Source organism: Carettochelys insculpta, chromosome 5 (assembly GCF_033958435.1).
Source record: "Carettochelys insculpta isolate YL-2023 chromosome 5, ASM3395843v1, whole genome shotgun sequence".
In the NCBI taxonomy this organism is placed as follows: Eukaryota; Metazoa; Chordata; order Testudines; family Carettochelyidae; genus Carettochelys; species Carettochelys insculpta.
Genome location: NC_134141.1, coordinates 46443947 through 46461059, shown reverse-complemented (window position 1 = coordinate 46461059; position 17113 = coordinate 46443947). Strand labels below are relative to the sequence as shown.

The window sequence follows — 17113 nt, the reverse complement described above, 5'->3', positions numbered from 1 at the left end:
TCAGACAGCAGCTTTGACTGCATAGATCAGGAGCCAGTAATCTTTCTGAGGTGAAGTGCCAAAATTTGACCTTCTGACCTCTGTGGACAGTGCCAAGTGCAGGTCCAAGTGCCAGTGATACTTTTTAAAGTCACTATTAGTCCTACTTACAACAGCTTCATTAACAAATCAATTAACATGCACAGCATTACCCTTTAGGTGGTGGTTTGTAGCATTAGCTAGTCTTTTTTTTAATCCACAGATAGTATGGCTTTGAGCAAGCTCCCAGCTGCATGGGGGAGGAGATATGGGGCTGAGCACCAGCCTTGTGTGCTGATGAAAATCAGCTCACATGCCACTCTTGGCACCTGTGCTGGAGGGTTGCTGACCCCAGCATAGATCTTGAAAATGGAATATTTTATTGAAAGTTAAGGCACAGGAGAGGTGTATTCTAAATTCACCAGGGATTCTTTTTGCAGTAGGAATTCTTATTCTCATCTAATCATTCATATTAGTTATTTGAAAACCTCCTTAATTCATTTTGGAATGTGGGTACTCCAGATTTCTTGGAGGAGTCGTGGCTTTTGAGAGCCTAATTATTCGCCAAATAATTCTTCCAAATAAATGACAAAAAATAAGAGTTTTAATTCTTTTTCATGCTTTTTTAGTTTTCAAACTAGAAGCTTAGAGAGGCTTGGGCATCTGGACAATTTAAATTAGAGAAAAATAGAAATTAATGAGCAGATAATATTAATACAAAAAAGTGTATGTATTGTCACTAGAAAACAACAAAAATATAACCCTAATACACAACATAGAGGAGCAAAATAGACACATTGGTGCTTACTCTCAAAAGGGTACTCAACTTATTTCTCCCTATGCCATAAACTGAAAATTTGTAGCAAAAATAGTCAGGAAATGCATTCATGTAATACATTCCAAGGCAAAGAAACAATTGACATGCCTCGTCAGTACATTTTCAAGCATCAAATATCCTGTTTAATATATTATCCAAATATTCTATATATGGAGATAGGTTTTGTGGACTCCGAGAAACGTACAGTGTTTTGGAGGGGAGTTGGTAGCGGCAGGAAGAGGAGTTACTTTGTGTTAACACATTGATACTCACAATGAGGCCTGTGAACTGACTGATGTGTCCCCTGCAGCCCTTTGTAGCACATATCAAAATAGTGTGTGATTTACTTATTAACCAATGAAAGCTTTTACTCTGTTAAGCCATTGTAGTTGATAAAATAGTACTTGGTCAACCATTTTGCTGAGAGAAGAACAAAACTAAAAATATTCCCCCATCATATTGTTTAAATATGAATATATAGAACTATTAGTAAATGAAACCGTGATTTCAGGCAACTGTGTATCTCTTGGGTAATGTTAATAGCTAATTTGGCTCCTGAACCATTTAGGTCTGAGTATCACTATGTTAAAATATCTTCCCTTTAAAAGGCTGTGAATGTAACTAAGGAAGGCTACATGGTATTCCTTTCCAAGTCAGTTGCTAACAGTCTGGAACAGATCTGCTACTTGACATCACCAGTTGTCTCCAAACCATTTACTGGTGGCATAATAATTAGAAATTTTGTATTTAGTAAAATAGTAGTAATTTGATGTCAAATTACAAAATCACAGTATACAAACTCACATCAGGAATCATATGGCAATGTTTATCCAAAATCAGGAAGAGACTTAAAATATTACAAACAAAATTTTTCAATCAAAATAGGCTATGATAGACAATTTCATTGAATTCACTTCCTTTTATTGCAGTGACCCCTTGTAGAAAGTAGTAACTGCAGTATTCAATGTTAAAACTTTAGAAAAGCATGTGTGACAGTTACAGTACAGTATTATCAAAATATTACATTTTCAAACCCAGTGGATAACTAAATACCCAGCCAAGCTCAAATCTTTAAATTATTTCCACAGTTCACTTTTAAATGTCAGAAAAGCATATAAAAAGAATGTATGTAAAAGTAAAGGAACCTAAATACAGTCAAACATTTATGAACACAAAACAAATAAATAATTGATTTCTTCAGCTACTATTGCTCTCTCTAAACCCATAAAAAGAAATTTCATCAACAGAAATAATGCAATTGCCATGTGTCAATGAGAAATTTTATATTTCAAGTCATTAACAATGATTGGAACTTATAAACATTGGCTTCAAAATCAAAGTTCATATAGACTAAAAAGAAACTGGAATGATGTATAACTAAACATCTGCTGCTTACGATTACCAGTAACTGTTGAAGTTTATTAGTGTGTACAGTAAATCTTGAAACTGGTGGTCTGGTGTCTAGTGTTAGTGAAGTTCTGAGAGTGCATATATGAAAAGCATCCTACATTATTTCACAGGCTACAATTCCCTCCCCATCCCCAAATGCATATTTAGATATATTTTATATAATTTTATACACATATATGCATGTATACACACACTTCATTTGGTTCCTGCCTTACAGATAACAAGCAATGGTTTCCTGAATGGGCAAAACTTTAAATAAGTGTACCTGCGCACATTTTCAAGATAGCAGCATTAAGTTCATGCCTTATTGTCCATCTGTTTATAAACAAAACCAGAACAAAACATGACAACGATTCCATGTTCACTGAATAATGTGACATCCCTACCACTTCAACAAGCATTGCAAAACCTGCAACAGACACAATGATGCTGTTAGTTACACTTGTTTTCATTCTGTAAGTAAACAGCACTAATTAGAATTTGTTTGATTACAAATTGTCTCTGAACCAGGCCCACATTAGCATTATTTCATTTTTTGCTTTGCATCACAACATACTGCTTTAAAAAAAAATTAAACTATTTAAACAATTCAGTCCAGATTTGTAGAAACTGACAAGACTATTTTGTGACTTACCAATGACCTGAATGAAGCATGCACTGTGGAGATAGCGCAGATCACACCTGCAATTGTAACTACTTCGAACCGTATCTTGCTTCACAATGACTAATAGCTTTGCTCTCCAAAAGGAACTATTACTGAGCATTTAATTTAATGCTATGGATCATCTTCAATTTAAAATAATCACTGAAGCACTAGCAGTGTGACCCAGGAATATGCCCAAACTAGAATCTAGAAGTTGTGAAATGTTTTTAGGCAAGCCTTTTCTGAAAAATACATAGGAATTTAAAAAGCAATTCACATTACTCACCTTTGTACAAAGACTCAAGTGCAGATTTTTTTTAAAGGTGTTAGAAGACTAAATTAGACAGTAGTCAAAACATACACTGGAAGGGCACACAAATTGGCAGTTTTTATTAAATATGAAAAAATGTGTAAAGTATCATGTACGGTAAGTCTAAATTTCTAGATTACACCTGAGTGTTTATTTAGTAAGACTAAATATGTCTGACATCTGAATGAACTGACCTAAAAACATCTCTCCTAATAACTAGTGGTCCATTTAACCCTTCTGATAAAAAAACCAGAATTTTAGTTTTTTACATTTTATATTGAATGGTGTAGCAATATTCTACATAGTGTTTACAGCATTCTGCTAGATGGCATCACGTTGCTCATATTTGCTCCTTCAAACCTTAGGTTCACACTTTCTTCAAATAAACTAAATGATATCTAGATCTGAAGGTTAAGAACTAAGGCAGGTCTTTTTTTTTTTAAATAAAAATAAAATTATTCACAAACTATCTTCAACCTACAGCAGGAGAACAGCTTCATATGAGAGCTAGAGTAATGACTGACACATTAATCTTCACCAAGGTAGCCAAAATTACACGCATCTCAAATTTTGAATGGAAAGAAGGGCACTATGTCAAATCTGAAAAAAAGGGTTCTCCCGTTATTTGTGTAGCACAATTCGCTTTAAATGGTACAAGTTTAGAAATACAAAGTCTTGGATCAACATTGATTTTTTAATTACAATTGACCTGCCCTACCTTTATTTCAAATCTAACCAATATTAAAAAAATTCTAAATAGAAAACATACAGTACTAAAAATAATAACTTGATGGAAGACTGAAAAGCAGCATTTTATTGTAAGATGGAAGAGACCAGAAACTAAAGGAATTTGTTCTAAAGTCTTAGTTGAAGGCAGATTTTTGACATTGTATATAAATTTACAAAAGAGGGTGTATGGATGCAGTTTGGTTAATTTCAGAAGGCACCTCAAGGCTAGAAGGCTTTTATAAATCTATAATCCTTTCATTGATCAAAAATAAAAACACTTTTATTGCTGCTATTCTAGTAGCAAAGAAAAAGCTTATTTTGTTGTTCTTCAGTCTGACAAGGAATCGTCCCCCTTTTAAGCAAGATTAAGTTATAGAAGAATTTGAATAAAACTGAAGATGTAATAATTTTAGAAATACAGTGACTTTCCTTGTGTGCTTTCAAGTCTGTGGAATAGTGAAAGAGAGTCACTTTTTGCCACTGTGATATTAATCATCTTAGCCACTCTTTTCCAGGCACTGAAGTACCATTTCATCACAGCTGCACATTACACAGTACGTTTAGGAATAGAAGGTAAGAACGCTCTGATGATTCCCCCGGACAAGGAGGATTGGTGGCAGGTCTTTTGATAGAGCTTCTAACCAAGCCATGTATAGTGCACTGGATACTGCACCTTTTCGTGCAACTGGCAAACTCCTACAATTTGAAAAACAAGGGAAAAAATGGTTTTAAAAGGAAGTCAGATGACTAGTGATACTGAATAAATACAGTTTAAAATCACAAGGTAGAAATTACTAAACATTTAATTCTAACCCATTTCAAAATCTTTTTAGTATACATGTAGTCATTTAACAATTCTGAGTGCAAAGAAATTAGTTCTGAGCCAAAATTGTCTTAGAAAATCATCCTCTGCTACATGGATTCAACTGTTTATTTTTTTGTTTTTTAAAAACATCACCATTAACTTTAATTCTGTTCACACTTGAAATCTTAGCCTCCACACCAAACTTCTTCCCCCAGAGGAGGAGGACAGAAAAATCAGCATCCCATTCATGATGCCTCACATAGAATGGCTGTCACTTGAAGAAACAGTCACTCTCCAGATCTTGTGCAAGATATTCCTTTTGCTTCGAACTATAGCAGCTTAGAGTTCAATTATTGTGGTACTGCTTACCACCCCCTTCAAATTATTGGTGGAATACTTCAATATTTGCCTCACTCAAACATGAAAATACTTGTATTGCTCAAGCTTTGTATAAAGAAAAAGATGTGCCCAAATTAAAAGGGATTACCACACTGAAGAGTTTGTGATCCAATTGTGCTGTAAGTGGGGAGGACAACAGTACAAAAGAATATGTAGAGAGGTATGATACAGGCAAGTGGGATACTTGAATTGTAGATAGACTTTTTAAAAAAAAAAAAAAAAAAAAAAAAAAGCAGTTCAGAGGTGATGGAGATCAATTAATAATCAGGAAGCAGAATGTCTGTAAGTCACATGCAAACTACAACACGTCCTCTCTTCAATTCTACCTTGTACTCCCAACGACTGTACTTACGATAACACACAAAATAAGTTGTACTGTATCTGTAACATATATAAAAGGTCAGTAAGTATTACTGCAGCACTATGATGATAGCACAAAACACATAACCTCTACTTACATTACAATTACATTAGCTGTGCTTGAATGTTCTTTCAGCAACTCATTTAGCCTAATCTGGCGGTAGCTCTGTAATTAAAAATGGGGAAAAAGAATATAACCCAAACTTGTTAAGAGGATCTATTCATTATTTTAACAATCCCGAATCAAGTAGAATTCTAATTTATCCAGGAAGAGCACAAAAGTATGTCAAAATGGATTGCTGTGTTGTTTATAACTAGTGTATCCCTCCACCAACTTCTAATAAAGTACTCAGATTTGCAAAGTAATCATTTGTCTCATCTATCCAAACTTCAGCCTTTGCAAAAGTTTACCCAGAGACCTTTTCAAGACAGATGATTAAACTTAAATGTTCACAAAAGCAAAAATTAAAAAAGTTAGGAAAAAAATTTAAAAAAAGTCTAGAGACTTATTTCTGTGAAGAGCCCAGATCCTCCATCTCCCTCTTTCCTTCACACACATCTGCTGTGAGTTTCCTCTCTCCCTCTATTTTAGATACTGCTGTGCAGGCCTCTGCCTACTATCCAAGACTCTTGTACTCATACACTTCTTTCCCCAGGTACCATTTTGGGTTGCCTTCCTCTTCTTCCACCTGCTTCTGAAAAAATGTTTCTGAAAAGTATGAGCTCTGCATCCAAAGATTTTTGAATAGGAACAGCAGTTAGGCTAGGTCTACACTAGAGTAGTGGCGACAAAACCAGCATTTGGTCAACAAACCCCCGGAAGCGTCCACATTCCCAAGGCGTTCTGTCAGACAGTCAACAGAACGCAGCACTTTTGTCAACAGCCTTCTGCTGCTCCCCTATAAAAGGCACAACAATTCTGTCGACAGAAAGCTGGTCTGGATGTTTTAGGGGCAGCCCGGTGTGCTGTCTGGACACACTCTGTCAACCGAACAGATAGCTCTTTCATTCACCTTGGCAGTCTGGCAGTAATCAGTCAACAGAAGTTTAGCCAGAAGATATCTTCTGAACAACTTCTGTTGATAGGTTGCTCTAGAGTAGACATAAGAGCAGCCATACTGGGTCAGACCATAGGCCCATCAAGCCCAGTATCCTGTCTTCAGACAGTGGCCAATGTCAGGTGCCCCAGAGGGAATGAACAGAACAGGTAATCATCAAGTGATCAACTCCTTGTCACCCATTTCAAGCATCTTGCAAACAGAGGCTAGGGACACCCTCTGTGACCATCCTGGCTAATAGCCATTGACGGACCTATTCCCCATGAATTTATCTAGCTCTTTTTTAAACTTTACTGTAGTCTTGGCCTTCACAACATCCTCCAGCAAGGAGTTCCACAGGTTAACTGTGAGTTGTGTGAAAAAAAAATATTTATTGTTTTAAACCTGCTGCCTATTAATTTCACTTGGTGACCCCTGGTTCTTGTGTTGTGAGAAGGAGTAAATAATTCCTTATTTATTTTCTCCACACCAGTCATGACTTTATATACCTCTATCTCATCCCCTCTTAACAGTGTTTTTTCCAAGCTAAAAAAGTCCCAGTCTTATTAATCGCTCCTCATATGGCAGACGTTCCATACCCCTAATCATTTTTCCAATTCCAACATATCTTTTTTGAGATGGGGCAACCAGATCCGTATACAGTATTCGAGATGTGGCTGTACCATGGATTTATATAACAGTAATATGACGTTTTCTATCTTATTATCTATTCCTTTAACGATTTCCAACGTTTTGTTAGGTTTTTTTTGACTGCCGCTGCACACTGAGTGGATGTCTTCAGATAACTATCCACAATGACTCCAAGATCTCTTTCTTGCATGGTAACAGCTAAGTCAGATCCCATCATTTTATAATGTATAGTTGGATTATATTTTCCAAAGTGCATTACTTAGCATTTATCAACACTGAATTTCATCAGCCATTTTGTTGCCCAGTCACCCAATTTATTAAGATTCTTTTGTAGCTCTTCACAGTCTGCTTGGGACTTAACTATTTGGAGTAGTTTTGTGTCATCTGCAAATTTTGTCACCTCATTGTTTTTTTTTACCTTTTTCCAGATCACTTATAAATATGTTGAATATGACTGGTTCCAGTACAGACCCCTGGGGGACACCACTATTTACCTCTCTCCATTCTGAAAACTGACCATTTATTCCTACCCTTTGTTTCTGATCTTTTAACCAGTTACCAATCCAAGAGAGGACCCTCCCTCTTATCCCATGACAGTTAACTTTGCTTAAGGGCCTTTGGTGAGGGACCTTGTGAAAGGCTTTAAGAAAAATCTAAGTACACCATATCCACAGGATTCCCCCAGCCACATGCTCGTTAACCCTTTCAAAAAAATTTAATAGATTGGTGAGGCACGAATTCCCTTTACAAAAGCCGTGTTGACTATTCCCCAACAAATTATGTTTATCAGTGTGCCTGACAATTCTATTCTTTACTAGAGTTTCAACCAGTTTGGCTGGTACTGAGTCAGACTGACTGGCCTTTAGTTGCCAGGATCACTTCTGGAGCCCATTTTAAAGATTGGCATCACATTAGCTATCCTCCAGTCATCTGGAACAGATGATGATTCAAATGATAGGTTACAGAACTACAGTTAGTAGTTCTGCAACTTTACTTTTGAATTCCTTCAGAACTCTTGGCTGAATACCATCTGACCCTGGTGACTTATTTCTATTTAGTTTATTGATTTTTTCCAATACCCCTTCTAATGACATTTCAATTTGAGACAGTTCATCAGATTTGTTACTCCATGGCTAGCTGTTCTTCACATTCTTTTTTGGCCTTCCTAATTATGTTTTTACACTTCACTTGGCAGAGTTTATGTTCCTTTCTATTTTCATCACTAGGATTTAACTTCCATTTGTTAAAGGATGCCTTTTTGTCCCTCACTGGCTTTTACTTTATTGTTTAACCATGGTGTCATTTTTTTTGGTTCTCTTACAACATTTCCTAAATTGGGGTATACATTTAAGTTGAGCCTCTGTTATGGTGTCTTAGTCTCCCTATGTTCCTGTGTGCAGAAGTAATACAACTGGTTATAGGCTCAGGAAAAGAGCACTGCATTGATTCATACTCATACAGGTTAGGTTTTATTTATTTATAAGGGCCAGAAAATCCCTTTAAAAACATCTCAACATTAACCTTAATTCTATCTACCTTGAAATCTTAGCTTCCACAGGGAGCATTTTCTTCTGTCCAATGAGTGAGCAAGCAAATGGATTTCTCAAATTTTTTCCTGCCTCATTTATCTCACACTCACAGCCACTTCATAATGGAACTAAGCATCGATAATGGAGTACATGGGACACAGCAGGATCACCACCCTTTGTTAAAGGTCAGCACAATAATTAAAAAGATAAAAAGTGGTACCTTTGTTTTGTAAAGCTCAAGCTCATTATCTGTTATTCTCCAAGGCTCATCTTCTTTCATTTTATCTGCAATGTCTTGTTCTTTATCATCTTCATGAAGTCTGTATGGCTCAATCATTTCTTCAAAAGCTGCAATACTAGAAGGATTTTAACCAACAGTTACATTAAAATAGAAAAAAAAGAACATGTTTCAACTGATTTTCCATGTAATATAAGTATATTCTAAAATATATCATGCACTCTTGTACGATTTGTAGTTATTTATGGAAGTAATGTCAACTGAAATTCTCATTCCTTTCATACAGAAACCTGCTAGTTTGTGAAAGATAAAATAAATACCTATGAATATTAATATTCAAGCAGATGTTAAGTACCTTAAACTGAACACTGTGGAAAAGTTAGACAAGCCATTTTAAAGTTTGACAAGCCAATTTTTTTTTACGTAACAATGATCCACACTGAAGATCATTAACAGAGAAGCGTCATACTGTCTTCACCTCCATTTAGAAATTTACAGAAACGATTTTTGTGGGGGGGGAGGTGGTAGGTGGGGGGAGAAGATGACAAGCTATCAGAGGGAGAGTATCTTCCTTTCGGAAATTTGATGAGATAAGAAAATGAAGGCTTAAAAGAGCCATCTATTTAACTCAAGTAGATATGAGAGAAATTGGAATTCAATTAAGTTTTGATGACAAAATTTTGGATAAATTCATTTTACATTCTTATTATTGCATGTAGATCACACAACACATGATCTCGGAGAGAGGAAATCACATTAACTCTCAAGGATCACCAGTAGTTAATTAAAACAACAAACGTGTGTTATCATGCAGTCACTTTGAACACTATTTCTGTGCTAAAAAGCTATCTATAGATACTTTTTCAATTCAGTAAAATGTGCAGCAGCCTGCATTCTAGGGACAATTCAGAACGCTCTAGACACACTCTTGCCTTAGATATGCTTCTTACCCAATGGGGCTAGGACCAGGTGATAGGTAAATTAACACCATCCAGAGATTTCTGTGAGGATTCCCAGCAGAGCACTCGGGGTAACTTTAAATCCATTCTGTGCTACCTACTGGAAGGGCCCAAGAGGGTTAAATAATGCAAAAGACCTGGTCCAGCACACCTGTCATGGACAGATCATCTTAAGTTTTACTATATTGGGGACCATTTTGGGATTTGTTCAAAGTGTACTTAAGGCTCATACTTACTGTGCATATCAAATTAATCTGAGATAAGAATATGTCCATAACTGTACACCAAAAAATAAAAAGCTAAATGGCCCGATTTTCAACAGGGTTGAGCAGTTTCCACACTGGCTGAATTTTAAGACTCTGAACTTTAGGCTTTGGGTTAAGGTCCAGAAAGAGCAATGAAAACAATTACCAGTCTAGAAAATATGACCGATAAGGAAAGATTGACATAATTGGGTTTCTTAAGGGACATAACAGCTTTCAAGAATCTAGAAGGCTGTTACAAAGAGGAGGGAGATTATTCTCCTTAACTCCTGATGATAGGACAAGGAGAAATGGGCTTAAAATTGCAGCAAGGAGGTTTAGGCTGGGCATAAGGTAAAAACTTCCTGTCAGGGTGGTTAGTACCAGAATAAATTGCTGAGGGAGGCTGTGGAATCTCCATCACTGGAGACTTTAAAGAGCAGGTTAGACAAACACTGAGATCAGTGGTTCCCAAACTTTTCAGCATCACACCTTGCTTCCAATTTTTGAGAAACCCTCATGCCACCCCACCTCTTCTTTACCATCATCCAACCCCCCTTTTAACAAAAAAAAATTCAATTTGTAATTTAAAATAACATTTTTATATGAAGTTTTTGTGTTTATTTGAATTAAAAATAAATACAAAGAGTTTTTCTTGGCCCTTTACAAGTGCCTGGTGCAGCCCCAGCTGGCTAGCTGCCTGAGCCCCATGCCAGCTGCCCGAGTTGCCAGTGCCAGCTGCCCACCCGCCTGAGCCCTGCTCTGCCAGAGCTGTCTGCCCAAGCCACGTGCTGCTGGGGCCAGCCAACCTAGCCGCCTGCCCAAGCCCCACGCTGCAGGGCCAGCTGCCCGCCTGGCAGCCTAAGCCACATACTGCCAGGGCCAGCTTAGCTCCACATGGTCTTTGCCACCTGCCTGCTTTTTTACAGCAGCTGCACAGGATCACCAACGTAAAATGGCAGGGGCTGAGAGCCAGAAGCAAAGGACTGCTTTTTCTTTGGGTGGGGGCAATGACAGGGGCAGCTGGGTTGCGTCCCCCACCACCCACTTGGAATTTCTTCACACTCCTGAAAGTGGGGGCATGCCCCCCAGTTTGGAAAACCATGGTCTAGATAATTGTTGTCCTGCCATGAGTGCAGGGCACTAGACTGTATAACCTCTCAAGGTTCCTTCAAGTTCTATTATTCTGCATCACTTTGTGCCAGTTTCTACTGCAAGACCCCAAAGAAAAAACATACATGTATCTCAAACGCTCTCTCTCTGCACGACAGCTATCCTATCAAATCAGGATATTTAAAGGACAAAACATGAGTGAACATCGAGAAACCTATTACTTAAAGTTATCCATTGTAGATGAACAGATTATCAAAAATTTCTGATTAATACTTATCCATCAAAATAAAGAATAAGTGCATTACAATTTATTTTAGGAATTCTAGACAAGTATTTCCAGTACCTGCTGGGCTTTGTTTAAAAACAAAAAACACCTGTCTCAGATTACACTGCTACAGGAATTTTCAAGGACATATGGACACATTTTATTTATTTATTTTTAATATTGGAGAAGATTTCAGGTGGAGATGATGCTCAATCTTTGGATCTCTTAAGTCTTACAGGGTATATTCCATCATAAAATAGCATTTAGTATTAGGCGTCAACTGAAGTCACCCAAGTTGTTCAAACTTGAAGTGGAAATATATAATGATTCTTTGCTTAAGAAAATTTCAGCAGGGCTCAGATTTCCTCGTACATTCACTGAGCTAATTAATACTGGCACTCAACTGAGTTAAAAATCAGGCTATGCATATCACTATTTTGGTTACAGAGATATATATGACTTTGGATAAGAAAAATATACATATTTTATCTTAGTTTCTACCTTCTTGCAATTAGGTAGAATTACTCTAGTTATAAACTTATTCTGTTGAAATCAGAATCTAGATTTGTGGTATCTCTCTGATTAAGAGATTCTAAACAGGTAATTAATTCTTGCCACTGGGAGCTCACCAACTGCAATGTTCTCTGAAAGCTTAATCATAGAATCATAGAACACTAGGACTGGAAGGGACCTCGAGAGGCCATCGAGTCCAGCCCCCTGCCCCAATGGCAGGGCCAAGTACTATCTAAACCATCCCTGACAGACATCTAACCTGTTCTTAAACATCTCCAGCGATGGAGATTCCACAACCTCCCTTGGCAATTTATTCCACTGTTTGACCGCCCTGACAGTTAGGTTGGACATTAGGAAAAAGTTCCTAAACCTCCCTTGCTGCAGTTTAAGTCCATTGCCTCTTGTTCAATCCTCAGAGGCCAAGAAGAACAAGTTTTCTCCTTCCTCCTTATGACTCCCTTTTAGATACCTGAAAACTGCTATCATGTCTCCCCTCCATCTTCTCTTTTCCAAACTAAAGAAGCCCAATTCTTTCAACCTTTTTTCATAGGTCACATTCTCGAGAACTGTAATCATTCTTGTCACTCTTTTCTGGACCATCTCTAGTTTCTCCACATCTTTTTTGAACTGCGGTGCCCAGAACTGGACACAATACTCCAGCTGAGGCCTAACCAGCGCAGAGTAGAGCGGAAGAATGACTTCTCGTGTCTTGTTCACAACACACCTGTTTATGCATCCCAGAATCATGGTTTGCTTTTTTTGCAACAGCATCACACTGTTGACTCATATTTAGCTTGTGGTCCACTATAATCCCTAGATCCCTTTCTGCTGTAGTCATTCCTAGACAGTCTCTCCTCATTGTGTGTGTGTGAAACTGATTGTTCCTTCCCAAGTGGAGCACTCTGCATTTGTCCTTATTAAACTTCATCCTGTTTACCTCAGACCATTTCTCCAATTTATCTTTGTAACCATCTAGTTTAGTTATCAAAATACATCCACAGAAGAATTAAAAACTGCTTTTCATGCTACAAGAGAAAATTATGAATGCAACTAGTAAATGGTGTGTGTTTCTGGAACATTTTCAACTCACTTTTCCTTCTTTGGCTTTGTGTTAATATCTCCAAGGACCATGATGTCTGAGAAGTCTATCCGAAATTTGCTGAGTAGAGTAGCCATCCTTTTTTAAAAAAAAAATTGTTATTACATAGTATATAATGTCTGGCAACATTTTTATAGGGCTAAAAAATAGAGTAAGTATTTTTACACCTAATTTTGAGCTACACAGAGAAGGATAACAGTTGAGAGTGTGAAATTGGGCAAGGGTTTCCACAAAAATCATGTAAATATTCTGTTTAGACACTGGCATGTACTGATGGCAAGGGATCCATGGGGTTTGCTGCCACCAGGGGAGAGTCTCCCCTGGTGGCCGAGATACTCAGGGGGACTTATTTCAGTTGGCCTTCCACTGATCACGCCCCCCCATGTCCCTAGCACTGGAACACTGGGGCTTGCTATCACGGAGGGAGGCAGGTCCCTGGCAGCTAAGATACTGTTGGTGGCGGGGGGGCTACTTCAACATTTCAGACCACAGCCTTCCCAGGCCAAAAATATTTTCAGGGGCTTGCTGTCCATTACAGTCACCTGCTGCTTTCATGTTTCTGTTATAAAATCGTTTTCCTAACATTTCTTATCTGTCTTCATGCTTTGACACCCCCTGCCACCCCCTCCCAAAAAAAAAAAAAACACATGGGGTAGGCAGCCAGTTGAGATGTCTGTTTCTGTTATAAGTTCAGTGTATGAGATTTCACTGCCATTCCTTGTGTTGGCAATGTCTGTGTAATCAAGAGGCAAGACAAAAGATCTTTTTTCCTAGACTTTTCTAATCTTTTTTCTAACTTTGCACCCCTTCACATGTGGGACAGTCAGTGGATGACCAGTTGAGAACACAGACTGTGCATAGAAGCCTTATATTGAACAAAGGAGCCCACAATCCTCCCCTCAGCAACTCTTTTTTCAAAAACTTTCTGATCTTCTCTTTCTTCAAGCTTATTGTCCCTGTTATTTTCAGGGACCAGATGCAATCACGGGAGCAGGGACTGTCAGTAGATGGCCAGTTGAAAACACAGACTATACACAGAAGCCCTATAGTGCACTGGAAAGCCCAAGTCCCTCCCCTCAGCAACTCTCTTTTATTTCCAAAAACTTTACTATCATCTCTTCCTTCAATCTTTTTGTTACCCCTGTGTTATTTTCAGGGTTTGGATGCAATCACAGGAGGCAGGGGTAGGGAGACAGTGAGTAGATGGTCAGTTGAGAATTCAGTTACAGAAGAAAGATTTGTTAACTTTTTGCCATCTCTGTCGATACCCTACTTTTCCTTCCTTCTGACAGGAAAAATGGACATTTGCTTAACGTGGAAGGGGAATGCAGTGTGGGAAGATGATGTCAGAGACCAGCGAGAATACCGGAATGCTATGGGGATTAGAGAACTGTGGGATACGTTCCCACAATGTACTACTACAACAGTGATGTTTGCCAATTGAGTGTGGCAGCAATAAACTGACTTTGAGGAGCACGTGGGGAGGTGAGGATAGTTAAAAATCAAGTTTATAAATTTCAGAGTTACAAAATCGATAATAAATTTGATTTTACCTCATAGTGTAGACACAGTCTGAGATACGCCATCAATGCCTGGCAAGAAGGATCTTTAAGACCCTAACATAACTTTCAGTGTCCTAAATGCCCTCTGTTTAAGGATCTATACAGTAGGCATGCAAAATTTACCACTTCTTTTTACAAGTATGTTTTATCTGGTGAAGTGTGTCTGTCCCCCAAAAGCTCATCACTGAATAAATCATTTTGTTAGTCTTTGAAGTGTGACATTTCTGCTGTTTTGTTTTGCTGGACTACAGACTAATACGGCTACCTCTCTGTTACTTAAACTACATAATCAAACTCTTCTGTAACCATCCTTGACTGTCCTGTATTACTTTTTAGAAAAAGGGAACAGAGGAAAAAAAAAAAAACTGTAAATAACCCATGGTTCAGTATACCTGTCTTAACACATTTCTTGCTAATGTGAGCAAGGACTGAATTTGGGTCCCTATTTCTTTACCATATTAGATATCTGGCACTGATCAGCTTTGTACAGAGTTGTTGCGTTAACCTAACAGAGTATTCTAACCCTGCAGAAATGGGATAGTTAAGCATCATCATAATGGCTCTTAGAATTAGCTTTGTGAATGGAAATCAACATTTGTAATCTGTTGTGGCTGGTCATATTTGTTTCTTGCTGTGTTCTTAAAGTGATCTGAAATGAAGCATTTGCAAAATTGTGGCAGGGGGAGCGGGGGGGAGAGAGAGACAGCAGTAGTAAAGGCAATTTTTTCTTTATGATTGACCTCCTTGCATCTTTAAGCAGTTTGGGGTTTTGGATGGTCTGGCAGAATGAAGAGAATGTTGCTTGCTGACTGGGAGGAGGCAGACATGAGAACTGATGCACAAGATGCAGGGTATCACTGACCCTTCACCTGGGAATAGACAGCGACAGCACAGTATTGAGATCCTTCCTTTATAAAGATCAAGGCTGAAGTAGAGCCCACACTCCCTCTCTTTTAGGTGGGGAAATATCAGATTTGGTCAGCACCAGCTGTGGGCATTATGCTAGTTGTTCCTTTTGTGGGGGGGGCGGGGTAGAAAGGGATTTTTTCTTTTCCACTATATTTATTGGCTGGGTGGTTTCTGGGTGGGTTTTGTGGGTGGTCTGCATTCTCCAAACTGGATTTCAGGATGGGTAGTTTTCATGCATGGCATGAGGTGTGGCAGGCCATATGCAACTTGTTATTCAATTGTAGGGCAGATTCACGTGCAGGGTCTCCACACGACAGATATACAGGGACTGGATAAATGGATTGGAAAAGAACTTAGAAAGTGTTCATTAAAGGAACGAATGGGAGGCAGTTTGGGATTCCTATGACTGTTACCACAGAGAGCCAACTCCCTCCCCTCCCCTTCTTATAGTCCACCTTAACCCTCCTACAAGAGGCAACTGATTTGCTGGAGCATCAGGGATGGAGGAAGAGCCCCCTGCGTAATTATGGAATAAAACGTGGGTTACTTGCACTGTTACCTGCCTAGTAGCCCCTAACATTTAATAAAGTTGCAACCAATTTAAACCCATGTCAAACACTTCCTGTCTTCCTTTCAGGACAGTCAGAGAAGACATCTCTAAAGCTTAAAATGTTTCAAATGCTTTATTTCAAAGAACACGACCGTATGCTATGTTAACTAGTATCGGTAAATTAGCTTTCAGGTGCCTCCCAATTCAAGTATTATAGGAAAAGGTCAATATTATGTAAGAAAAACATTTATTGTACATGATTACAAAGTTCCATAAATGTTTAATTTAAAATGTAAGGTTAACTTACGCTCTCCTGTCATGATCTATTCTGTTTATTTTTCCACCAATAAATACTCTTATTTTACAGTCCTTCCATTTTTTCTTGGTTGTCAGAAGATAAGGAATCAACAGTGTCAAGCCTGCATTAAACCATAATATTTAGGAATACATTTAGTTAATATGCAATGTTAACTTGCTATTTAATAGTGCAAACCTTCAGGTTACATATTGCATGAGTGATATCCATTATTAAGTGCTTTTATCATTATTACAAATTCTTACCCCCATCATCAAAAAGCCACCAGACATCAATAGTATTTTTGCCTTGTTTCTTCTGAAATTGAGAGCTAGCATCAAGAAGTCTTTGGTCAGCTAAGTTTAAAGGAGCACGTAGGCCTTTCGAGTCTACCAAATTAAGCAAAAGAAAATTTGTTTATGATTTAAGAAATATATTGCTTAGCCCCCACCCCCATCAACATAGTAGATGTTCATATATTTGCATTGTTAAATTCTGTACTTGAAAAATATTTATTTTCACACTTTGTTGGTCTCTATGTACCTCATATACTGAAAAGAACGGCAGCTGAGAAGTGTGAATAGCCCAATTCATCATTTAAGTGAAGAATTCATCATGATGCTCAAATGTGATAAATGAAGTATTATATTGTTAACCATT

General features: G+C 37.9%; 1 protein-coding gene across 2 annotated transcripts in view; it reads right to left on the bottom strand.

Moving 5' to 3' along the window:
• Positions 1–1729: 1729 nt before the first annotated feature.
• Positions 1730–17113, bottom strand: part of SLC12A2 (solute carrier family 12 member 2) — a 114406-nt gene continuing 99022 nt past the window's right edge. For both annotated transcript variants that reach the window (XM_074995038.1, XM_074995039.1), the window contains 6 exons: positions 16720–16842; positions 16466–16577; positions 13129–13215; positions 8929–9064; positions 5590–5657; positions 1730–4623 (listed from right to left, as the gene is read on the bottom strand). In XM_074995038.1, coding sequence (XP_074851139.1) covers positions 4488–4623; positions 5590–5657; positions 8929–9064; positions 13129–13215; positions 16466–16577; positions 16720–16842 — 662 coding nt within the window. In that variant the 3' untranslated portion in view covers positions 1730–4487. The remainder of the gene's footprint in view (positions 4624–5589; positions 5658–8928; positions 9065–13128; positions 13216–16465; positions 16578–16719; positions 16843–17113) is intronic.